Source organism: Accipiter gentilis, chromosome 18 (genome assembly GCF_929443795.1).
Source record: "Accipiter gentilis chromosome 18, bAccGen1.1, whole genome shotgun sequence".
Classification (NCBI taxonomy): domain Eukaryota; kingdom Metazoa; phylum Chordata; class Aves; order Accipitriformes; family Accipitridae; genus Astur; species Astur gentilis.
In genome coordinates this window covers 205934-233250 of record NC_064897.1, presented here as the reverse complement: position 1 = coordinate 233250, position 27317 = coordinate 205934, and the positions used below count along the sequence as shown (strand labels likewise).

Genomic DNA, 27317 nt, shown 5'->3' with positions numbered 1-27317 from the left:
TCATTTACCTCATGTATATACTTCATTTCCTTTAGCTTGTTATTCATTCCCCAATGTGCATTATGTTCTGGTAAGTTTTGCTACTTTAAAGTTACAGAATGAATTACATTTGTTCTATTTAAAGTAGCACTAAGAAACCAAATAAAATTAGCCCTGTTGGAACAGGCTTTGCTATTTAAAAGCAAAAGATGTTCAAATGTTTTAGCCATTTTAAGTCATTCTTGCTTTCCCCATGAAGAGTCTGGGTAAGTTGCCCGTTATAGTCACAGCTAAAAGCAGAGCATGCTCCGTGACTCACCCAGCCCCAGCTTGTAAACCAAAGAGTGGACACTCCCAGTGCCCGACCCCCACGACCGTGAGAAAACCTTGAGGAGACATTCAGACACACAGGACTCGGGGATGGAAATGCTGCATGGGTCCTACAGCCTCAGCAGCTGCTGCGCTTCTGGGACCGACAGCACCAGGGAAACCCAGGGGACTGCAAGGCCCAGAAAGCAACTCGGGGTGTCAGTAGCTGGCTCCAACATGTCCCCTAAACCCCAGAAGAGCTTTTGACCCAATGCATCAAGTAGGAGATGCTTTCAAAACAAAGGAACTTAGTTTCCTATCTTGGGATAGACTCCTAAATGTACAAATACCCCAAAACGTAAAGGAGAGGCTCTCAGTAGACAAGGCAAAAAACCCTCCAGAAACCAACAAAAACCTCCAGCAAAGGCCACGGTTGTATGCACACTGTAAGTTGGCACTAGCCAGTACTGTTTCTGAAAGAAGCCGTCCCACTTTCCATCAAACCATCTGCTTGTTTCTTTCCCGCTGCCACTCAATGCTTTGTGCCAGCACGAGAAGCTGCGTAACCCAGATTAAGGAACCACACTGGGCTGAAATGTTTTCTTTTAAAATGGCTTTGGTGAGGCTGGTTTCACCTGCGCTGATTGAAATGGGCCACCCTTCCCCCGGCTGAGCCTGTTCATTCCTTCCCATGGAGTTTGTCCAAAAGCCAGAAGTAAGTGACAGGGCCTTGTCTTTTCATTTGTCTCACAAACTAATCACACAAATCATTCCAACACACCCACAGTAATGATAAGGAAATATTTCCTAATATGGAATAAAAACTGAATATTGGAGTTGTGCTGCACTTCAGGATTTCCTGCTATTCAATGAAGCCAAGCAGCAGAGGTCTCCCATGAACAGTGGCCGTGATTCAGTTCTCTGCTGCTTTCAACTAGCAGCAAGCACGGCTGACAAACACAAATTCATTTCCCTGATGGGAAAAGATACCAGCTGCGTGAAACTACATATGTATACACAAAAATATGTATGTATATGGATGTATATATATAGATGGACTATGTATATTTACACCTATATAAAATATATGCACTTTGTTTTCTTCCTTTTAATCTTTTGCCCACTTTGAGTACCAAAGAAACTTTTGATCCAAACATCGTAACCTTTGCTTTCATTAACAATGGGAGACTGGTCACCTGTAGTTTAGAAACACAAATTGACTAATAAGGTCACTTCCATCTCGGCTCCACTTGCCTCAACCTTTGGCGATAAAATTACATTCTTTATGCTCTACTATCAATAGCTCTGTCCCAAAGTTAAGAGTACATTTTGAGACATCCTGTACTTAGAACACTCACTCAGCACTGAATGACTTGCAATGACATACCAAAATCTTCATGAGATCAGTCCTTTCAAATAACTCATTTTATTTTCTTTACAGAGGGCTTTTTTAGACAATTGAATTATTTGGGTTTTAGCAGCACCCACTCAAATTGCTTTACTGTCCACGTGTGTGTGGCTGCAAGGTAGGACTCCCCCACCCATCCCATTAACCTCATGTAGAGAGTGAGGAGAAAACAGGAACAGGAAGGGAATAGAGGTGCTGGTTATCCACACATTGCTGTCTTCCAAGGAGTGCTCCAAATCGGAGGTCAGCTCAGGACAACACTCTGGGTGACTAAACAAAGCACAAGACACAATGAGGGAACTAGACTTGCAGTTCCATGCAGCCATCCCTCTCTTCCAGGGTTTACTGCGGCATCTGAATTGATGCATTTTAATTTATTGGTGACAAGAGAAATCAGTAGTTTGCTGAAAAGCTAACAATGCTGTGCAGTGAAATGGCATCTCATAGCTTGTTTTAGCTTACTTGTATCTTTCCTTTCTCCTGGCTCTCCCCAACTTTCATAGTGCTGCAAATCTTTGTCCTTAGAAAGGTCTAAAAAATGGGAGGCTCTTCTATCTACTGAAGTAATTGCATTCCTGTGCACTTAAGCATTCTCTCAGCTTTTAGCAGGTACTTGCATCCAGGCATATTCAAGAAAACATTGTTTTAAAGATCTGCTAAATTAACTGGCATAAAAAAGCCCATGCTAAATATTTTGCTGCAATGTTTTGGATCATGAAATAATTACGAGCAGAGCAAGGTCAACAACCAAAAATCTGCTTCCCTCCTTGCTTATCGGTTTTCTGGATAAAACTATACTCAGGTCTAATGAAAGATATGTCCCACTCCAAAACATGTACAACCCTCTAAAAGTAAAATTCAGTTACAGTGGATTTCTCTACATCTGGCTCTTTCATGGCCAGGATACATAACTTAGGACAGAAGTAAAGAATAAGAGGAGGAGCTTCTAATGTGGTGCCTGCATAAAGTTTCCTTGAAATTGTAATACATTTTCAGCTTTGATCCAAGAAACTCTACTCTCAAATTTTAGGGATGCTGTAAAGCCTTTCTATTTTCTAAGGAGCCTAGAGAAGCAGAAGCAGAGGGCGGCTTCACCTTTGGAAACTAGAAGGGACTTCTGCATTGGAGAATGCTGGAGGAGAAGAAAGTACTAAGTTTGTTTTTCTTTTTACTGATGTACGTTTGAATCCCTGACTCTTGCTAGGCTCTTTTTAGATCACATCAATCAAATTAAGTGTAGTAATCACACATGATAAGTCTCTGCCAGCAAAGGAGGTGATCCCTAAATGAGATGCAGAACATCAATGACTGGCTATGGCCTGTGCAATGTCTCTAGTCAGGGTTAATGAGCACAAAATATCCCTCTGGCCTTAAAAAGCTGCAAATGCAGGTAGTGCATCTTGTTAGTATATGCAATACTAAAGAACAGATGTTTGCCCATTCAAATCCCACTACAACAGTTCATTTCTTTAACTATGATTTTTGGAGGAGAAGACAGCTGTTGGCACATAAAGCAGACTACCTCAATGAGGCCCAGGATACACAGAGATTAAAAGATGTGTGTGGTCTCTTGATGTAACAGAGGAATATGTGGTACCACCTTCCTAGTGCCTGAAGCTGGGAAGCAGATTTGGAACAGTGGGGATGGAGCTGTGCCATACTCTTACCACCAAACCATCAGGAGCTGTGGCCATCAGTACCAAAGGTGGAGAAAGAAATATTATTTCATGAAGGAACCATAATGGCAACATCTGACCCCTACAGTCATAACAAGGACAACTGAAAAGAGAAAACATTACCATTTTGCCTTATTATCAGACTGTTTTAGGGGAGAACAGTCAATACAACTGTGTTTTTGCATTTCAACATTTATATCACTTTGAGAACATATATATCACTGTATCAATCTATATATCACTTTGAGAACAAAAATACACTGCAAGTAGGTAGCTGGGGCTTATCCTTCTGAGATTTAGAGGTTTAGTTATAGAGAAAAACAGCTCTTTCAGCGGCACACTCACAGAACCTTGCCTTCATGAAATCTGAGAGTCTTCTGCAGCCTACTGCTTTATGTCCCAACTGCTCCTCTCCTCTAGGGCTGAAGAACGACCAGAGGAGTGCTTTGTTACGGCTATGTGTATACACACGTGATCCCTCCTATGCATCACATATCTGCCTTTCTAGGAAGATAAGAGAAAGGCAAAAAAGAAAAAGAAAATAGAAGATTTGCACCTAGGTGAAAGATGATGAGGTTTGTGATGGACATTAGTTCCCTGTGGAAGGTCACTCTCCAGTCTTGGCCTGGGAAAACTCACTCAGAATGGGTGGTGTTTTCCTTTAAATTAATCTCAGAGATTTGATTCTATTATCTGGTTTCCTAGTTAAAGGACAAGAGAGACAAAAGCAGGGTGTGGGTAAAAGCTCTGGCTATATCCAGCTGCAAAAGAAAGTGAGAGGGAAAAGGAATAGAGGATATCTGCTTAATTTTCTGTAAAGATACTACGCTGTATGTAGCTGCTATGCTACAATTAAACATGCAAGAATGGGCAAATTTCCAGATTAAAAAAAATAATAAAAATCTTAAAGAGCCCAGCTTCATATGCTTTCAAGATGAAATTGATTGTGGCAAGAATAAGAGAACAAGACAACAACTCGTTTAGGAGCAAACCTTTCCCACCAAGAAAGCCTTCAAAACAGTCTTGCAGCATGTCCTGTGGGCTAAGCATGCTCTTGACTGAGAAAAGGAGCAAGACTCATCAGTAAGAAGGACTCTTCATGGAACACAGGTCACCTCATACAAAGGTAAAGGCTTTACAGGAAAGTAGAAGGAAAAGCAACACTTGTGTTCCTGCAGAACAGCTCTCACTGTTCCTTTTCAAGCTGTAAGTGTCTATTGCCCTGTAAGGTGACCAAGTGTCATTGTGCCTCCATTTCTTTATCTGTCAAGCAGAGACGAAGACAAGTGGAGTTACCTGCAGGAAATTCCATTTCAGTGCAAACAATGTATAAAGATGGAGACTGGTGAAGTGGCAAATAAAGAAGTCTTTCAGGCAGCAATCTGAATTGCTTGACAAGTTGGATACAACCAGCTATTTCCCATAAATAGTAACTAGAGAAAAACCCAAATAAACTGTAGGAAGAATGAGATCATTTCCACTTTTGAAATATTATTTAACATTAACATTTCCTTATGGGCATGGGCCCCATGCACAAGGCCCTTACACAGAAAGGATAGATATTGCTGCCAAGTTCTGTTTCAAGGAGTGTCAATGCAGGTCTATGAATTGCTTCTGAGAGAGAGGGGCCCCTCCCTCTCACTTTGCTGATTCCTCCAGTCCTGGCCATGGACTCCTACAGTTTTCCCAATAATGCAGCCACAGCCACAGGCGAGCTAGGTGAACTCAGCAGCCTGACAAAACTGAGCTACCAACCACCCCCATGCTCCTGTAAAAAGGAGACCATTCTTCCATAAAATCAGCAAGTTGGTTTGTCCCACCCTCCAACTACATAAATGTTGAATTTGGTGAAAGAAGAGTAATGAAACATGGATAGGCACAGAGGACAAGGGGAAGAAAAGCACTGTCCCTTTTGCAGGCACCCAAATTTGAACTACATCCAAGCAGGGTTTGGATACACTTGTGGCTATAGGAGGATGGGACTGTCCCTTCTCACAGTGGCCAATTATATCAGATTGGGTACAACATAAGCCCCAGAGTGTAACAATGACAACTGTTAAACAAACGTTAACTCTTACCAATGAGTCATGTTCTTCCTGCACCAACTTTTGCTGGCTCCGTTTGGAAATGGGCTGGTGGAGAGGATAGCTTTGCAAAGCTTTCAAAAGACAGGCTATAACTACTTTCTCACATCCCTCTTTACTTCAGGCTGGAACAATGCAGAACACAATTCACTTGATTTTGATGAAAATGGTTATGGTGAGGCTAATCATGATGAACAGCTGAACATCTCTCCCCTCGATAGTGTATCACATGCTGCACTCTTCATGAATAACTCTGGCTATATTTACAAAGACCAGGAAGGGTTTGTACTATGTGCTGCTGCTTCTTGCTTCAGAAGCCATACCGAGCACTCCTCCTGGAGCGCTGCTTGGCTCCTGTATGTTGAATAAAGCCTGACATGGACAAGCAAGCTCAAACAGCAACGCTGACATGGAGCAGAAGTCCACACTATGCAGTAGACACAGACATAATTTGTACTTGAATAGTTTTACACTCACCCAAAGAGCGCTGAGAGCAAAGACTTAGAGCAAAGCCTCGTACCTGATCTACAGCAATACACCAGGAGCATCCACCTTAAGGCCTACTCTAATTTCTTACTCATTCCTTAATGCATCTCCTCTCATTCTACTCAACAACTCTACCAGAAGAGTTAGCAGTGAAAGTATCCCTAACACAACCTGTAATGGTGACTTGTGGACAAATAGTCTTGCCAAGTACAACCTGGGGTGACTTGTGGACAAATCGTCTTGCCAAGTACAACCTGGTATTTGCCAATGATGCAAGCGCTGAAATCATTAATATTTTGAGCTTTCTTTTTCTAATTGCAGATGATGTATGTACAGAGGAAGGATGCTCTTGTGGCTACAACACAGGAAACTGCATTAAGTAACAGATGATCTGGATTCTATTTTATTTCCCATGTGCAAAAACAAACCCTACAGAAAAAAAGAAAGAAAAGAAAAATGTACTTGGAATGTGCCTCAGTTACCCTACATGAAAACAAACAGATCATTCCTGTAGCTAGCAGGTCATGTCAGGAGGCTTAATAAGTTCATATGCACAAAGAACCTGGGCTCTTAAGAGTAAAGATGCTAAAGAAGTATTAAAAAATTATTAACTCATTATGAAAATTGATTATTTAACCTGGCGCCCAAACTTAGGAGACATGTGGCCCCTTCTTTGTCATTTCACTTCTCTGAGCTGAGCTGCCCATTCAATCAGACTGGACAACAAGTTAACTCCTACCATAGACTGCAGAAGAGGCATTGATCTGTATACTGTGGATTTAGAAGGGTATGTGGCAAGATAAGCAACTGAGATGTCTTTCACTGTTCCAAAGGCAGGGTTATAGTCTCATTCTGATTTCAGAAATTGGAGGAAAATATATGGGAAAAGGCAATAGAAAGGACAATTAAATATTAATATACTGCAAGTGGCCAAGTTTGGTGATAACATTTCCAAGTTGAGCTACACTCAGCCTTGACTAAATGTTGCTATTGTGAATCCAGATGAAAGCATTTATTTGAATGACTCCCCAGTCAATGTTTACACATTCAGTTGCTCATATGCAAATAACATTAATCGGCTGTCTTTTAAAGTACTGATAAATAGACAACATTTGGAAAGTTTTACCAGTTTCCTGGTAAAGCTGCACATAAAATTAGGAACGCAGTTTGTCACATTGATATAACACAGGCTAAGACAGACTACTTCTCAATTTCACAAATTGCTAGGAAGCAGCTGCTCTGCTATATTTTCTTCACTTCTGAAAATACAAAGAGGACTACAAAAATAAAGAGAAAGGAGTCTAATAATGTAGTATTACTACAGAATCAAAAACATCTATATTTACGATTCCTCAGACAATTAATTATTGCTTCAATTAAGTCTTGAAATACATTTCAACTTGCACTCATTTACAAAAAGAAAACCAAGGAAAATCCCTTATTTTAGAAGTACTCCTGGCAGTCAGAAAAGGTCTGTGCAAAAACTAGCACTTTTTATTGCACAGATCATGCCCCAATTGATACTGAGCCCTACCTCCCTAGCCTAGATGCATAATAAAAATTTCATTGCTCTCCCCAGATCTAAGTTGATAATGAACAGGGATGGAAGCAAGATCTGGAGGCTAGTCTATGTTGGTTTGGGTGGGGTTTTTTTTCATCCCCTTGATTAAAATCTTGCAAAATAAATCAGTAATAAAATAAATTATGGAAACTTCAGCAAATCCTGAAAGCACAGGGAAGCTGCTTTGCTGGCAGCCTCTGGAAGGGAAGGTGTGCCCTCCTCAGTCCCAGCACGCCCAAAGCTGCAAAGGTCTCTTGGTGTTGTACCAAGCCTCAAAGCTGCTTTCCTCTCCTTTGGGTTATTCCTCATGTTAATAATGCCAGAAAGCATTCTCCAATGAAGTGGAGCTGCAAGCTTTATTCTGCTTCCCTATGTGATGTACCTTCTTCAAAGCTTTCAAGCAAATTATGTTTTGCCTTTTAAAGTATTTTCTACCCAGATCTTGAGGTACTTTGCAAAACTGAAACATAAAACACATCATCTTGGTAAATCAAGTCAGCAATTGCATCACCACTGACTACAAAGGAAGGTAAATGAACCCAGGCTCAATCCTGGGACGACTTTGAAGGTGTATGAACAAGGGAAGAACTTGACCAGAGAATCCTGCCTTTTAACAAGTATCTACAGCAGCCTGGGGAACAGACCCCTTCCAACTCCACCCATTTAGTAATAGAAATAGATCCAAGATAACATAGGCTTACATAGCACTCTCCACATATAGTTCTCAAACTATGAGGACAATTTCAAAGTGTAATTTTCAGAAGCTGCCAGAAACCTGAAGAAAGAGCTGAGACATGGAATCGCTGCATTAGTCCTGACTCTTACCTTGAGTTTAGTATTATAGTCAGATAGGTCAGCACTGGGGAAAGGCAAGTTGTTCCTCTGGCAAGCCTTCATACAGATACACATTTGAAAAATAAAATGTGTGCACTTAAGGAACATAAAAATGTTTTATGGAATCCTATTTTTAACACTAAATGGCACAATGAACTATGGGAAAAACTAGAATTACAGCAGAAAACAGAAAAAAGCTCAGTTGACCTGCGCCCGTGGTTTTTCAGAGGTGCAACTGCAGAGGAGCTCTGCCTACTTACACGGCTGTTCACACAGGGCCCTGGGGCTTTCGCAGCTGCTATTGAGGAAGCACATTCTTCACGCTCTTCTGGAGAAAAACAAAGGGATTCTGACTACGCTGTCGGCAAAACAAAAGGAGTCTGTGAATTCACAAGTTTTTGCATGCACCTGCAGGGATATTTTACTAAGGTGAAGCCAGCAGATTTTACTATTGTTGAAATTTCAACTGCCATAGAAAACTACTCAGAAGTCACACAGCAGTATCAGAGCGTATACTCGCATTCGAGGCTGCACAACTGGAAGTCCACCGGGGCCTTGCTTGTATCCATCTTTTTCTCCTGAAAAACTGTTAACCTCTGTTCTACCAGCTGTAGTGGCAGAGTCCTAAAATAGTCACCCTTGCAGAAGGTAGAAGCAAACATCTCCTCCTAGTGCTTTTTCATCTCCACTGACTACAGAGTTCAGTTAAGATGACTAACTCACTTGGACGTGCAACTTTTAAGCACCCAAGGGGAGGCACATGAATCCTGCCTGGCAGCTGACACAATGCCAACTCTCATTGTGATGAGGGTAGCTGGAATCTTTGGATTTAAATGTTTGCTTCTCCTGATCATCTCAAAAGCCTGTAACTGTTAGCCATGTCTATAACAGGTTTCTCAAACACTTTTAGAAACCCAGCCTCATCAGATAGTACTCCTACAGCAAATGGATGTGACTTACAGTTAAAATGTGTTCCAAGGGCCAAATGAAGCAAACAAAATAGGTGGCATCCTTCCCCCATCCCCATCTGCACCACAGAACACTGGACCCTCCCAGCAGAGGAGGACTGGGCAACTGTCTGTAATGTGGATAGATGCAGCTCACACCAAACTGAAGACAATTTGAATCCAACTGTGGTTTGAGCATGTTGTCATTTCCACCTCCTTTAAGTCTGGGCACCTGACAGACAGTAAAAATATTCTCCACATAAAGACAAAAGATGAAGATCTGAAGCTCTCTATATAGCATTTGCTAAAAACACCTCTTTGGAGACATCCTTTGCCAAATAACTGCCAAAACTTCAAAGGCTGAATTATAACATTGAAGTATTTGTAATGAAAGTTTGTTATGTTTCTTGTGAAGCATGGCTGGCAGTCAGAGATGGCATCTTTCAGCTAAAAGACCTGGTCCAGGCAGTAACTGGAAATAGCTCTTTGGTGGCTTATGTGAAATGAGTCAATGGATCTCAGTCCAGCTCTCAATAAATTAGGAACCACATCACAAAAGCATCTGTAAGAGTCACTTCCTTTGTTGATACCATTCTAAAGGCCAAGGACTGAATAAGGTAGGGAAAATGAATTATCATCCCTCAAAATACCACATTCCTTCAAAACACAAATTGCTTTTACCTAGCATCTTTGGTGAAAGTATGCCAGTGTGTTTTCACAAAATATGAACTACTCTAAGTATTTATTTATGTAATATATGTAACCCCACATTTTCTCAGTAGGAAAACCCAAGACCTGCTGACTTTCAACATGCCAGAGCCATGCAAAAGGGGAACAGCCAACAGGAATATTCCCATCCCACACATTAACTGCATTTCTGCTTTCCGGAGCCAACAAAAGTTTAAGAGCTCCCACATATTCTTCTTTAAGAAAATTTAGCATACAAACATAGGCTCACTTAAATAAACCACTCAATTTCAAGGACTTACGTCATTAGGAATATTTACCTTGTCTCTTGCCAGTAAAGGGGCATGAAGCAAGTAATACAAACTTAGAAAACTAAGAAAAAGCAACAGTATTTTAAACTCTGCTTTAAGAACAGAGTAATTTTAAGAGGACACAGATAATATGGCATAAAAATCTTTGATCATGAACATCAATCTTCACTTCTTGTAATAAATCCCCACATCCACTGAAAGCATCATATAGATCCCAGCGAATTAACTTTGCTAGAAAGCAAAGCCATATGTCACAAATACAATTCAGAGCAACAGTTTTGAAAAATCAGCTGATTATATTAATTAATTTGAACTTTGTTGCATTCAGATGGCACAAGGTAACTGAATATAAACACACAATATTAGAGGATTGGTGCTGCTTAGTAAATTTAGAGATGCTGAGTTGAGAGAAAAGAATGTGCTTCATTCAAAGAAGGTGAAAGCCTTCTGAATTTTGGTGCTTTATAAACAGCTGCTAAACTGACTGAATGATGCCTGTGAAGCACACAGGGTCAAATGTGGTCAGGACCTCAAAGAGCACCAGATCTTTCAATATTGAAAAAGCACTTATAAAAAGAACTTCGTACGTTCATATATTCTCTCTCTGCCTATCACTTCAAAAAATGTCCTAGGTATCCACAACAGAGGCTGGATTATTCTTTGTCAGTCCCCTCTCCCTCAAAGTTGATGAGAATATACCACCAAATTCAATATGGGTAGTAGATTTAGCTTTGTATCAACAAAAGAGACTTCTTGCTTAGAAGCAGCATTGACTGAGGTACCAAAGGAAGCCATGAATTACCATTAAATTCTTAAGTGTTTATTTTGTTCATAAATTAGTCATTGGCAAATATTAATTTAGATCCCATTAATCTGGAAAGCCATTAGAATGCGTTCAGTGCAGCTTCCTTCTAAAAAGTAGGATTAGCCAAATTTTATTTCTGTTAAAAATCCTACACTCTTGGTCAAGCATAAACTACATTCCTGATCTACCCAAGGAAGAGAAAACAGGAGGAAAAAGCATAAGCAGGTGCAGCGCTTCTTATGCCACAAGCAAAATAGCCCCTATTTCCATCCCTAGATGTACATATATGATGTGACCCTACTTCTGTAAGTGACTTCATTTTGTAAATCAGATGCTTTGTTGACATGATGATCACCACCCTTGAATAGAAGGAAGCTGCACCCAAAGCACCGATTCAGATGTTCCAGACAGAAGTCTGGCCTTCCATCCAAGACAAATATGGAGCTTAATCTGCACTGCTCTTACCATGGTTTATTCGTTTGCAATATCTGGAGAGGATTTATTTTATGATTCAAAGAGAAAGGGGCTGGGTGGACCTTACTTAACCAACATCTTTGTGGTAAAATCCAGCCTTGCCTTGGCACCCAAGAGAGGAAGAGAAAGCACTTAGATGCCACAATGACAGAAGAAAATCTCATCATGCAACTGCATTCTTCAACTGCACATAGGCAGATGCAGATTCACTATCACTCTCTAATGTCCTAAGTAAGAATACAGAAGCTTTTAGCCTCTTAGTCCCTATGGCAGCAATCTTTAAAGATGACAAGATGATATGACTGCTTCAGAGCACTCAGGCAAAAGAACCAAGAAAAGACATTTATGCTGTGTTTCTCTGACTGAGAAAATTACAGTCAAATAGAAATAAGAAAGATACTGTCAAGACTAGTTTCAAAAGTGAGCTTCTACATGGAAAAAAGTACAAAGAACACAAACAGGTTTCAGGTTTGGGTTTTCTTTGGTTTGGGGGGGGTGGGGTGTGTGTTTGGTTTTCTTTTGGGTTTTTTTAGAAAGAGAAATTAGATAACCAAAATCATCATCAGAATTCTTCTCTTGCAGCCTTTGCTCCTGAAACAACAACACAGGCTCATCCCGTGCCTGGGGGTCAAAATCTGAAACTGAGATTGGAGTGTAAACAAAACCAAAATTGGCTTGCTAAATATTACTGCTTCTTTAATAAAATGGGCATAGGGAAAATTAGCTAAAATTACTTATCTTTATTAGAGTATAACAATTTCCCCCCAATTACCTCCTTTTTCATTTTTGACTTTCCACTATTCTTCCAATCCTTTCAAATGCAGTGATCTAAAGTACACATGAAAATATGGATGTGTAACTACGAATGTTTTTTCTAAATGTTGGTTTTGATTGTAAAGATTATTTTACAAAGCAGAATGTTATTTTGCTTATTTAATGGGCAAGCATATATCTTTGTTGTACCCTCACCATGGCCAGAGTTTTGCATCTTACTGACGAGCAAAGCTGAAGGCAGCAGCATTTTTGGCAGGCTCCAAGGAACCTCTTTGCTAGTTTCCAGCAAAGGTGTTCAGCAAAGTTATTCTGTCAGCAGCCAGGCTGCAGCACAAGCTGTGAGCAGCAGCTGAAATCAGTGGTGTAGGTCAGGGTAGTCAGAAATGTGAAATTCTCTCATCTCTGGCTTAGGCGATACAATGTTCATCTATTTTTCCTGAACACTGAGAGGGATTTGTTGTTCTTTTTTCATTTGCCACTGCACAATTGGCTTACACGTCTGTGAGCAAAAGCAAAGAGTTAACATGAATCAGGTACCCTCTGGGATTAGATGGGGCTTAAAGGTATCCAAGTACAAGCCTAAGACTTTGGAGTTATCAATGAACCATAGCTGTTAGAGACAATACTTTCAACATGAACTTAGAGCAAGTGGCACCCTGACAGCAGGGAACATGGCAGGTTGTACTCTGATGCCTCCTGAAAAACCAAATGGAAAGTTCCTTTAGGTCACCCTACAGTAACATCAGCATCGCTGATATTGATTGAAGGACGTTGGGATTAGAGCTGCAATACATTAAGTCAACTTGAATATCCACATACTGGTTAGGATTGATTGTATCAGTACGGCATTCATTCCTCACTCCTCATTGTGACAAAGCCCAGAGCAGTAACTCTTGCGAGACAAGAGGACACATCACTATTCCTGTCACAAGAAACTTTGATACAAGTTCACCTGCATCTAAATTACATCCCAGGTGTAACCAGCCCTCTGGAAATGCCAAGATTTACATGCTCAAACTGATTAGCTAGTAAATATATTCTAATCCTCATCCGGACAGCTCCATCCTTCCATATATTACTACCATGCCAGCACAGCTGAAATCAAAGTTTTCACCCCACATGTTTGTTCTCCTCTAACACTACCTTGGCTACATGGCCTCAAATCTTTGGAGACAACTTTGCATTTCCTTGTGCACCTGGGGCTCACAGTGACTTCAGTGTGTTCCTTCCTGTGGAAGGAGTGGATGAATGTTGCCTGTAAACACTGCTAATTACTGAGAACTAGAGCTGGTCAAGAAGCAGTACATGCTGCGACTTAAGAAAGAAGCTAAAAAATTTTCCAATTTCTTTGAAGGATTGCCAGTAAACCTTGAAAAATCTAAAGCATTCCATTTGTTCTTTTCCCTTTACCACTGGCTCATGAAAAAAAGACAGGGAGAGATAAGAAAGGAGAGGAAAAAGATTTAACAGGGGGAGGAAGGAGTCCCCTTTTCTACTCCCTTCATCTTCCAAACCAAAATAACTGGTTTTGTTTTTCCAGATCTTTATCTCCCTTCATCTAAAAGCTGTCCTCAAAATCACGTAATAAATTACCTGCAATTCATTTTCTTACCTGAAACTATTTCTGAAGATGATTGTTCCTAATACCACAACTCCTCATAACTTAGTGATTTCCAACCTGGGGTCCACAGACGCTGTCAGCAGCGTGTAGCTGGTCCATGGGACAGGAGTGTTTTTTTATCAAAGGTGCACGATGGTCTGGGAGTATCTTGTGGCTTGACAGTAGTCTATGGTTCACTGGACTTCAGAACCACAGCCTCAACTTCTGTTGCTGTCTAACCACTCCATGGCTTATATAACTCAACTTCAGAGACAGCTGTAACACTCGAATTCAGCTGAAGAATATCAGGGGGAGTTTTATTTGACTTCAGTTCCACATGTATCTCTTTAAGCAGATACTGAAAATCAATTATATTCATGTTTTATACTACACACACTTTTTTTCTCCCCCTATGAGGATCTTCCTGATGTAATGTCTGTATTCTGCACTTTGGGCTTTTCAAATATTTCAAAACAGTCTCTGCTCTTAGATTCTTATTCATCTTACTGTCATTTTGCCTGATCTCAAGTTCACTCAGTTTCTAGTTGGAACAATTCAAAGCATAAGCAATTTACAGGAGATTATTCCAGATGTTCTTAACATAATTGTTTATTTACAAAAGGAGGGGAAAAACCCACCCAATCCACAGAAAAGTTTCTAATTGCTACTTACGCAACTGAACAGTGAAGTCAACATATCCAAAGTACCAAGTGGGCTAAGATGCTTACATAATACCTATTTTATATGAACTTTCCTTCTCTGTTAGATGAAACTCCATGAGAAGATAAACAGGACAGAGTAGGGAAAGAGTCTCCATGCAATAATTAACCATAACAGAACCCATCTAATACACTTCAATATAAAACAGTCATCAATACACTTTGCTCTCAAGAGATTTGAGAGCTGAATTCATGGAGAACTCCTCTTTTAATAAACCTTGCTTCTCTGCCCGTAGTCATTACTTCATAAGATGCTACCTATGCCTGCTAAGACTGGGGAAGGACTAAACAATAAGACTTTACTAGAAATTGTATTTACAATATAATCAGGGTTGTTTTGTTTGCCCCCCCCACCCCAACTTGAATATTTCCTTTCCTACAGCATTTGCAGAAACCAAGATACATGCTGTAATAAATTTCATGAAGGAAATAAATTAAACTGTAAGCAGGCAGCTTAATTTAGTAAGAGAAATTTTCTTTAGGCACAACAAAATTTTCGATTTACAGAAGTGAAATATGGCAAGTCAGTCATGAAGAATATCAACTCACCTGCTCAACCAGAGTTATTTAGCACTTTAGTGGACTAAGCACAAACAAAACCAACAAAAGCCAGTGACAAAGATGCAGGTTAATGACACCAGAAGTGATAAAATTCCTTTCTTTCACCTTAACAGCCAGAATTCCCTGTGATGCACTTAACTGCTTTCCAAGACACAGCACTATTATGATCTGCACCTAAGACGACCTTACTTGTTAAGTAAGTCTCCCTAAGTGTATTTGCTACACAAGTATCTGTTAACCAGAAGCCATTACTCCACTAAATAGCAATGTGCTTTAACAGTTGGCTGTTGCATGCTTGTAACAGCCATGTCTTTCATTGCTGTATGATTGCCTAGTGTCCCACAGAGAAGCTATATGCAGAACACAAAATTCCCTTATAGTTCCAGATGTTGGAGCTTGTTAAATTACACTTTTTAATTATTGTTAAACAGGCTTCATTCTCCATATTCAGTTTCTACAGTTTGTAAAAAGAGATACTCCCATTAAATCCTTACCTTGTGATTGAATTTGTTCTCTTTTCCTGCTCTGCCAAACACTAAATACCACAAAACAGAAGAATCCAGTTATCTTTAACTTGAAGAAACAACCGTCTTTAAACAATGCAGTACAACACTTTTGTTTGTGGTGCTACTAATATAAGCTTTCCTCTTCATACAGGACTCAGCATGCTAAAAATTAGTGACATTTTAAGAGGAACAATTCTTTCATCATCAGGCTGATATTTGGCTGGCATTCTGGTTACCTCCCTTGTAAGGCACCCGTGAGAGAGAAGTGCTGGGAACACATTATGCAACTATTCATTGCAAAAAAATAATTAAAACAAATTTTAAGAAATGTCTGCGACAAACACTTTTCCAATATACAAAGCAAGACAAAAGGATCCTGATGCCATTGGACAAAGGTCTATACTTCTACCTGGCTAATTTGGAAAAGGGGAATTTTTTCCTGAAATGATTGTCTCCATTTCTATGGGAAGAAGTGGAACAGCCTGTGAGCTGCTCCTGCCTTCTCCACATTTTGGTTCAGATCTAGCTGATCAGCCAAAGAAGTAGTTCTGCACTCGGAAATAAAGGGGAGACACAAGGCCACACCTGTGTCCTGTCCTCTGTGTTCAGTTGTGACACATGGAAACAAACCTAAGATGGCTAATCATAAATTCATGTTCAAACAATGGTAAGGGGGTTCTGTGGCTAGGTAATCTGCATATTGATGGGCTTTTACAAAACAGCTCTCCTGCAGACAATGAAATACCATTTGGAATTTAACTATCAGTTCAGCTATAAGTAGGTTCTTTCTTTACTAGTGCACTCACAACAACACTGATGCTTTCTACCAAATGAAGCTATAGCTGTTCTGGTATTACATGGCAGTTGAGTCAGGCCTCTCTCAACATTAGATTCAGCTCTACTCATTCTGGAAAAAACAAAGTAGAAAATAGTGACCTGTGGGAAAGCTCCACTTTATCAAGTGATCCCCCACAAGTGACTGAGCACAGATTGGTAGTAGTGCTGGCAAATTCAAGGTTTGCATATGTGGCAGAAGCAAATCTACCTTGGAAATGAACAGTCCCTGGAAAACCCTTTTCCCACAGAGCAGACTCAAGAGTCTCCAAACTGGCAGTAGTCTGGCAGGAAGAAGACATATCTGTCCTCTGTGGGGGTTCTCAGTGATGCTGACAGAAGTTCATGGTAGAGCACAAGTATGCTAGGTAAGTTGTCTCACTCTCTGCTGCACCAGGGACAGGGAGATGGAGCCTAACCTTGTACAACCAGGATAACCCCCTAAGCACACAACTCCCCACTTGCAGCAAGCTGCTTCTGTCAAGCGATCTTCTTTTGTTGTTTGCATCCTTCTTAGCAGTGGCTTCAGAGTAGTCATGTGTCTTACTGAAGTTATGACTTTTGTTCCCCTCCCCCCGCAGTTTAAACATCTGTGTATGGAAGCTGACTGTATTTGTAACTCCTATGGCTAGGGATGACCCAATATCTTCATTTTAATTGCACCCAACTTAAGCACAACTGTATTTCTCATAAGCATTATTCTACTATAGTGGCTCATAAAAAGCGCCCTAAACCAAGTACTTCTTTCTCATAAGGTATCCACTTGACTAAAGTTTTCTAATTGTTTGTCTGGGGAGTGGTTTGCTGGGCTTTGTTTTACTACAAGGAGATTTAATCACTAAAATTTCTTAGCACATTTTATAAATGCACTAGCAGTGCCTTACTTAATATGACATTACACATGGTACTCCTGGAGAATTGTAAACTGCTATCTTTATTACACATAGTAGAAAAAGGTCTTACAACCATTTATCTGTTCAAAGGTAACAAAAAGGTTTTTTGTTTCCACTTCTATGGAAGGAAATTCAACGAATTCCAACATGCCAAGATCTTTGCTAAGCCTGCAGCTCCTCTATAGCACATCAGCAATCACAGACTCAAACTCTGGAACATAAGAGACATAGCTAATAAGTTGCAATACAATAAACACTCTTCTTCTAAACACAGTTCCTCTCCCCATATAGATCCGAGTTATCCCCTTACTTCCTCCCTCCCATTCATTCTCCCACCTATGATAAACTCAATCTGTTTGCGCAACCTATTCACACCAAACTATTACTTAATATTGTCTGTTACCTTTTTACTAAAAGGTGAATAGTTGTCTCTCTTTTTACTGCTTCAGGAGATTCTTACCCTTGTGAAATCCCATAAACCCAGACTACCATTTTAATCAATCATTGTTCCCTTTTACTAGTAAAAAATATAAAGTCAACTGTTCCTTTGACAATCAAAATATCATATAAGTAGCCTTCTGAAGTAAGTTTATTACATTAAAATTCTAAGTGTCTGCTTTCTTCATACTCTATTCAGTTGCAAATCTTATAAAACCATATGTCAGCTACCAAGGTGCAAGTTTGTAGGTATAAACATTAAAGACATACATCACAAACTAAGTTTCAAATCTACAGTTCAAACCAGAATGCAAAATCCAGTGCCAAAATTACTGAGAAATTAGAAAACCAGGTATTTGAAGCATAAAGATTAATATTATTTCCCGATCTGCTGTTTTCCTTCACTTTTTTAATCTCTACAAAGTATTGACATATTAATGCAAGCCTCACAAAATTACCTGATTTCACAAATAAAAGACAGTAAGTATTAACTATGACAACTGCCCATTTGAATGCTTCCCATGCTGATCAAATTATTTATGACACAGAAAATAAGTTTTTTCCAATAAATTCATTCACACACACACACACACACACCAGTCCCTGTTTTGTTTTTATTGTTGTCAAAGAAAAATGTTCTATTGTTTCCTCATGCAGATGCAGGAGCAGTGGGACTGCCAAAAGTTATTTGGTAGTTTTAGACTACAGAGCTGCAAGACTTTTCATACTAATAAAATGATTGAATCTATGCTTCTGCATTTGGCAACAACTAACTTCTGATCCTTCAAGAAAAGATCCCCCACCTTAAATACAGTTCACCATATAAATTCACACCATGCACTAAATAACTCTTCCCTGAGTTCATACCCCATAACATTAGATTGGGTTACCCTCACTGTTACTTCTTTTTGCACAACAGAAGATTTTATTTAGTCACCAGACTTTGCAAAATCCTGCATCAACCCATCCTGAAGAATTAGACTTCAGTCAATTATTTATCAAACCCACATTTTCACGCTACAGTAGCGCAATTACTACTGATGGCAGGTCTGCTCTAAGTGCAGCTATATGTTGAAATGAGCTGCGAACAAGAGAAGATTAAATGATTTTGTGGACAAGGGTATGCTTGATTTATGTCAACTGTCATTACCTTAAGACACATAAAGCCTCTTTCTGGGGTACTAAAAGCAAACCATTTACCATATAATATCAGCTAAGTAGTCTTTGTGCTGATGAATACTGTATTCAAAGCAGTAATTCTTTTCATTGTAATTTACATGTCTACCCTGCATCTCCTAGAATACAAAGTTTATCAACTGGCTTTACATGTTAGCTAATCCTCAATTTAAACTTGGTGGGAAGAATATTTGTATTAGAATAAACATGGACTGAGTGAAAACAAAATTTATAGGGAGAAGATAAGCTTTAAAAACCAAGACAAACCCATTGCCTATACAGATACAGCAGACAAAAAGAGTGCTTCTCAAACTGTGACTAAGCTCCTTGTGGTCACTAAAGGATTCAAGAGAGATCCCAAACTACAGCAGGTAACTTAAATGATTAAAAACTTCTACCCACCATTCAAGCTTCAGGGACACACAGACAGATGAGCCAAAAGGAGGCTACACAGAAGTCCTGAGAAACAGTAGCTAGGCAAACCTCACCCACGCGCGTGAGAAGCTATGCATATACTGAACTCTGTTCAATGTGCCATCCCAAATCATTCCAATCCATGAGAGGCCACTATGCACAGGATCAGACCCTCAGAGGTCAGCATCAGAAGGCTTGCACAAGCAGGTCCACAAGGGATCATTTGACAGAAATCCAAAACTTCTGTTCTCCTGGGAACATTCCCTCATTGGGCACCGAGAGCGTAGGGGCCTGGTTCAAGTCCACTACAAGTTAATGATAGGGTATGGGTGTGTTGTTTGGTTTGGGTTTTTTAAATACTAACTTTCTGCAAAAAAAGGAAGAAAGAAATAAAGCATGACACCTGTCCACAGTAAGTATTTGCTTCTTAATTCTGTTTAGCTAGTGGTCTGGGCATTTCTTTTCCCCTGAAATGTTTGAGAAATAAAATCTTTAATTTTAGACTTTTTAAGCTCTGTTAAGCAATAATATTTAAATTGAGCATACACTATGCCATGTACAATGTGAAATACAGCCGAGTTCCAGTTTCACAGAACTATGCAAATTTGACTTTTCCTAATATAAAACACCTTTTAACAAAAGTGGGAAAACATGTCTACATATAGCACAGAAGATAAAACCACATAAATTCTGTTAGATACAGTAATGGATTTCTCATATGCAATGAGTGTGGCCACTGTACACCATCTCTCAGGTTTAGCAGCCTATGGGCTAGTATTTCAGTTAGCTGCTCTGGAGTAAAATTAAGACTGAGACTTTCACCTCTAAATTCCTAAAGGATAAGCAATGAAAGCAGTTTTTAAGATTTCTGTGTATATTTGGGCATCTTTTATGGAATACGCACAAAAATTTAGTGAGATTTATTAGTGTTATATACACTCACAAACAAGATCCCTCTACTTGAAGTGACTTAAATAAAAACTGTAATCAAAACACTGAATCAGCACAGGTGACAAAACCCATCATCTGTGGTCTCCAAACAAATTTCACTGCTCTTAAGCAAAGAGCAAGCAAAAGCAAAACAACATGAATATATCCCACCAAATATCCTACAAGAAACTTTTTTTTTTTAAAGTCAAACTTCAGCACTGCTTTTTATTCAGAGGCTACGTCAAGGCTCATTTATTCCTACTCCGAATTTCGCAATGGGAAATCAGGTATGCAACATCAGTGGAGGCAGCCTTTCAGCACTCATGTGAACTCTATTACTCTAACCCAAGACGGTTCATATTAATTAAACCCAAACAAAACCAGGAGACATCTCATAGTTCTTCGCATCTGACTTTTACCTTACTCACTGTAAATAGCCTAAAGATACAGAGCACGAGCCAGCCTGTCAAATTACGGGCCCAATCCAAACCTCCTTCGGCTCAGGGAAATGTTACAAAAGCAGGGTTTGGATTCGTTCACCTGAGAGTGGGAACTTGTGAGGGTTTGTTTGCTTTTTAAGCGCAACACAGAGACAGTTTTGCCCCTTTATTTATTTATTTTTCAAGCGGGCAGGACACCCTTACGCCCGAAAGCCACGTTACCCGCGGGTAAGGCGGGTGCACCCCGCACCACCTCACGACAGCCGGCCGCGCCTGAGCCCGACCCTCACCGCGCACCGCACGGTATCCACACACGCCCGGCTTCGCCTCCCACCCCGCTAAGCGCCGAACCTCCCCACCGAGCTCACCTCTCCCCCCGCCGCCACCTCAGGCGGGGCACCCCCGGCTCTCCACAAGCCAGCCCGCCCGCCACGCCAGCCCCCCCAGCTCTCCACACGCCAGCCAGCCCGCCCGCCACGCCAACCCCTCAGCGCTTCCCTCAGCCCGCCGCGCCCAACCGCCGAGCTGGCCGCCGGCTCGACCGTCGCCCCCCTCACCGCCCCCGGGGATGGAGCGGCTGGCGGCGGTGGCCGTGGCGGGGCATCCCTGCACCTCGCTGGCTGGCGGCACCCACCCCGGGGAGACGGACGAACTCGGGCAACTTGTGCCGCTGGCAGGAGGCGGCAGCCCCTGCTCGCCCGCCGGCGCGGCCGCTGGGGGCAGGGGGAGAAGTCACCTGAGGGGCAGCGCGCCGGGGGCGGGCGGGCAAACTGCCCTGCCGGCTCCCAAGCGGAGAGCCACCCCCGATCCTCCCCGGCCTGAGCAGCAGCCGGGGCTAAGGCTGTCCTCCCTCAGACTCCGCAGCTATGGCTGCTCCTGCTGCCTCACGGGCGGGGGGGGGGGGAGGGAAGGCAGAGGGAGACTTCCAGTCTCCGATGACAGGGTCCCTTCTCCCCCCGCAGCACGCCGGGGGAAGGCTGCTCCCCCGCCTCCAGCCGCCGCCAGAGAGAGGGCCCGGCCGGACCGGGCCGAGGGGCGCCCCCGGGGCGGAGGGCTGCGCCGGCTCCTCGCAGCACTCACCTCTCCGCGCCGCCCTCCCGCCGGCTCCTCGCTCGCCGCCTGCAGCCGGCGCCTCCGCGAGCACGGCCCCCTCCTCCGCGCTAATGGCAGGAGGAGGAGGGCCGCGGGAGGGCCTCGGCCGAGGGATGTTTACTCGGCGGCTCTCGCGAGAGCCCGGCGCCGCCGAACCGGGCCGCGATTGGCTGCTCCCCCCGCGGCCCGCGGGCAGGTGCCGCAGGAGGCGGCGGGCGCCCCTCGTCCGCCGGCCGGGCTGCCCCGTCTCCTCCTTCAAAACGGCCCGCAGTTCCTCAGGAGCAGCGGGCGGCAGCGGGCGGCAGCGGGCGGCAGCGGGCGGCAGCGGGCGGCAGCGGGCGGCAGCGGGCGGCAGCGGGCGGCAGCGGGCGGCAGCGGGCGGCAGCGGGCGGCAGCGGGCGGCAGCGGGCGGCCTCGCCCCTGGCTCTTCCCGGAGCCGCCCGCTTGTACCGGCTCCGCACGGGGAGCTGCAGTCGAAGCAGCCAGCTGAAACCTCTGCTGTCGGGGGGCTCTGGGGGTCGAGGTTCACCGAAGGGATTGTAGCTGTGAGGAGATGTCGTGGTCGGGAGGGCACTGTTAAACTTGCCCTGAGCATACGTAGGTGCCCAGGTGCTCAAACAGAAGGCAGCGGAATTAACTGGATGTTGGGCGTTTGCAGGCCTCTTGCTTTGATGTCCTTCTGTCCCATCACCAAAGTACAAGGGTAAGGATGTTAACACAGGCAGAAGATAAGTGAAGCCCTGCTTTGGTTTTACTACTACCTGATCATAAAACGAAGCAGCAGCACTTACGGGGAGAGTTGTTATCCCAAGGATGCAGCAGCACAGATTTCCTACAAAGCCAGCTACACAGAAGGCAAATCTCTGAGTTCAGATTGGAGGAATGACAAAGGACAACTGTCGCCTTCTTCTGTCAGAACGTGCAACGTGTGGAAGCTAGCTAAAGTTTGTCCTAGTGTCGTCACTTGACTGGAGGATAGCTGCTGATGGCAACCCTCTACGCCAAAGCAGATTTCTTGTCCGGAGATCTCTACCACCTCGGGACCTCCAAGTGTATCTACATGTCCCCTTTGCCTGCAGGCAGAGCCAGGAAATTCACCATGGGCCTCCGTGAGCACTGTGGACCTACCTGCTGAGACCCGTTTTCGGAAGCATTAGATTTGGTAGGTTTGAAAGAACAGAAGCCTAAAATTAGCATGTTTTAACTTGAATGCGATGCAAGAGTGCTTCCTGGAGGGACTGCCCTTTGTGATACCTGAACTCTGTTTCCACATTTGGAGCCCGCAGTAATGAAGTTGTGCACTCCCATGTACCATGTTGCAGTGTTGAAAGCACAGACACATAACCTGGGAAAAGAATTAGCAAGAGGGGAAAAGACACTCTACAGTATGATAAGTAAATTCAAAATAAACTGGTTACAGATCTAGAAAAGTGATATTTAACTAAAGTACTCTTCCCAGAGCAAAAGTCTTTAAAAATCTTCATCAATAACAATGGTAAGTGGGAGTGACAGACACACACCCCAACCCTCCAACAGGAATGGGTACTGATTTTGACTGGGGATTGCTGGTGTTTGAGGGGTTTGATTTCAGTATCTTCCTTCTGTCTGCTCCCCTGCTCTAAAGCTGTCAAAGGGAAGTTGAGAGAGGCAAGGTCAGTCTCTGAGACGATGAGGACCAGCTGTGACAATGAAAATTGAATGAGTATTCAGAACATGACATTACAGTTCCTGACTTGCTGCTGCTACTCCTCTTGTGGGTCCTGCCAGCACAGCAGATGGTAGATACTGAAAGACTTTGTGCCAGTGGAAAATTACTGAGTTTGTGTATGTGCATGTGTGAGGGGGGAAGTGGGGCAAACTTCTATTAAATTAGTTATTTTCTTGAGAGGAAAGGAAAACAAGTGGTTCCTAAGACTACAAAAATTACTGGCATGTAAAGAACCAGTCTCTTATTTTAGATGAATGATACATGTCTGTTTTTACATTATAAGTTTTCCTTGTAATTCCATGTAACTCTCCTCATAAGTCAGAATTGTGAGTTTTCCTAAATAGTGGTGCAATTAAAAAGAGAACAACATTGTAACAATAGCACTGGGTGTTACTTAAGAGACCTGTGGAAAAACTAAGTATTTCATGTTTCTATTTTTATGTGGCTGTAAAAGTATTTATGTTAGTGGAGTTTCCATTGCAAAATAGACATGGTTTATTTTAAGGGTTTTTTTAATTATTTTTTTTACATAGCTACAGGCATAGAAGGTTATCTTACTTGATCTTGCAACGGCATCCCTACTGTTGCAGTTGAAGTCAATGGGATACCTAATGTGAATACAGTTAAGCATGTCCGTAGTCTTTGAAGATCTGCACACTTAAAGTCACAACAAAATGCTCATCCTGAAATGAACTGTGGCAGAACCAAACCTCCAAATAATTTCTGTGCAGGCAAATGAAGTGTGGAGAGTTGGCAGAAATACATAAGGTTTTAACCAAAACTGCAATGCAACTTAACAGTTGTAAACAGCAGTGTTTGTCCAATAACTTCTATTTGTGTATATTTGCAGCGTTAGCCCTTAATTTAGAGGTATAAGAACACATTCACTATGTAGAAGGGCAACATCTCTTTCAGTTGCCAGGCATAGGACTTAGAAAAACATTTTGAAATAAAATCTTTGCTCTAAATGTGCATACTTCTGCACACTGTGTGATGTTCCAGTCCTGCAAGTTGCAACAAGCAGCAAAAGGTTCTGCGTCCTCTGCTCAGATCGTTCCGACTGCAGCATCAGGATACACCCTGGTGCGCAGCAATTAAAGGCAAACACAAAAGCCTAAATACCTCCTGTCAAATTCCACTGAATCTCTGACGCCTTCAAAAAACTTAGGGGAAGGTCTGTAGCAAACCAAAACAATATTGTCCTCATTATTGTAATTCAAAAGAGGGATATCTTGTCTGTGAAAGGACATTTATGTGAGGTTTTGACATACATTCCTTTCTTCTGCAGTCAATTGGTGTAACAAATACAAATTGCTCTATCAGAGTCATGCTGGAGATGTCTCTTGGAAAGATTCTGGGGGTTTTTTTAACCATGAAAGGGCCTTCTCAGCATCAGAAATAACCTATAAATTAAACCTATGTTTAATTCACAGAAGGCATTACAAGTAGTTTGCAACTAACTCCTTAATCAAGGTAACATTTAGGAACCAACTCTGACTTTCCTTTCTTGGTTTCTTACTTTTTTTCTATACAATATAAACCAGTTGTATTTCTTCAAAATAAGCCAAAAATTACCAAAACTTTTAAGACTGGTCAGGGAATAATGCAGAGCTAGGGGAGCATAGTGCAAGCCATACAGAAACATTCACCCAGATTTTCCAGTGTCTTATGACTTTTTTAGTTGCTGTTGATACTATTTTTAATCCAAATTTTACTTGTAACTCCCTGATCTGTCTAAATGACAGAAGTATATGTTTTTGTTGTTTAATATGTAGAAGGCCAGGAAAAAATGCAAATCCTTTAATCTGTTTTATGATGCTTAGCATGCTATTATAAGTTTGTGATAAGATTTTACACCTGTTGAACGTACTGTAGATCTTTAGTTGCTTGATTCTGGTGGGGCACAGTAGTGAATCAAATATTTAGAAAATGCTGCGGCATAGAAGAAAATGTAATTTCTTAATAGGCAGAATGCGAACTTAGAAAGACGCACGTATGATGGTTCTTCATATGCAATGTTTCACAGTTGAATTAAACAATTAAGAAGATTGTGGGCCCGCAGACTCTTGAAGACTTAGGTAACACTGAAAGTGATTGAGTTTACTTCTGTGAGACTATTCACAGAAGTAACATTACTCACCTTGTTGTTCCCTGTGATGGGCTTCATATTTGGGAAACTGTCATCAATATTTAAAAAGATGTAACAACATAGGAACGTCTGCGCTCATTCAGACCTAGGTTCTGTCTAAGTCACATTTCTGTCTTCCCAGTGATCATGGGCAGACAGCTAGGGAAAAGGAAGAATAGAAAAAATTCACAATGGATTCCTTTAAAACCCTCCCACCTTCCACCTATCCTGAACCTGATGTGGTCTGTCTAAATAGTAACTCCAAGGGTTTGCTCTTCCAAGTGCTTGTGTAGTTTCTTAAAATATTGTAAACACCTTGCATTCCCAGCAGACGGGAGTTCCACAGTCTGTTGTGTGAAATTCATCTCCTTTTGCTTGTCCTGAACCTGGTTCCTGAGAGCATCTCGGTGTGGATCATGGTTTTGGTATTAGCATAACAGGGAACTATTGATCCATGTCTGTCCTGGCAGTGCTACTTCTTTTCTATATCTCATACCTTCTCAGTTGTCCTTATTCCAGACTAAAGAGTCCTAGCCTGGAAGCCATTCCATACTTTTCATCATCCTTGTTGCCCATCTCTGAACCTTTTCTATTTCTATTGCATTTTTGGAAGTAAAGAGACCAGAATTTCATTATTCAAGGTGTGGATGAACCATGAATTTTTCCAGGGGCATATACTTCTTGCATCAGCTCTTAATTTGAAGGCAGAAGACACCATTTGCTATGCCTCTCAAAAATAGTAACAAAGTTAAGCAATGTCAACAAGTAAATAGTATTAGTTAAGTTTTTAAATGAGGTTCCTTTTGAAGGCATTTGCAACAATCCATCTCTGTTCCATACAGGCAACTACAGACTGTTGCTATCTCCACACCTCTTCTTAGAAAATTCTAATTTATACTTTACTGAAAGCCCAGATAATTTTCTTTATATTAATAGCATCTCTGTCACTAGGAAACCGTTTGTGTTTCCATATGTGTAGTCTAAGGAACAAAGCAACTCATTCAGCTATACAAAATCAAGCAAATTACTATAGTCACCTTACAGACTGTCAACTCGTATCCTGAATGTCTTAGCAATTCACAACTATCCTTCCAAACCCAGTATTTTGCCAATTTTCAATACCATCTAAATTACTTCTTTCCTATGTAAGTAGTATTATTTTTTAACATGAACTGCTGGCTTGGCTGTAACTTTTGCAGGCAGTTTGGAACCCACAGCATGGTTCTTCCTGGCACAGAGATACCAAATTCCTTATGCAGGAGTTAAGGATGTGACAAATTTTATTAATTTTGTAAGCAATTAAAATACTTATACCCGAGTTCACTTAAACAATGTCATCTCTTAAAATATTGTTCCTGGATTATCTCTGGAGAAAATCTTTGGTGGACTTGCAAGAGACATATTTAGTACATGATCTTTTTCCATAAACAAATAAACACAGAAAGTCTAGAACAAAAAAGTTAGCAAAAACACTACCTAATAATAACTATTTTTAATTTTTAAGGAAGCTCAATATTCTTCAACAGTCAGCACTGTCCTTTCT

The 27317-nt window shown here is 41.6% G+C and overlaps 1 protein-coding gene across 1 annotated transcript in view; it reads right to left on the bottom strand.

The window, feature by feature from the left end:
- Positions 1-8696, bottom strand: part of STK38L (serine/threonine kinase 38 like) — a 38752-nt gene extending 30056 nt beyond the window's left edge. The window contains exon 1 of the mRNA XM_049822125.1: positions 8598-8696. Coding sequence (XP_049678082.1) covers positions 8598-8652 — 55 coding nt within the window. The 5' untranslated portion in view covers positions 8653-8696. The remainder of the gene's footprint in view (positions 1-8597) is intronic.
- Between the last annotated feature and the right edge of the window lie 18621 nt (positions 8697-27317).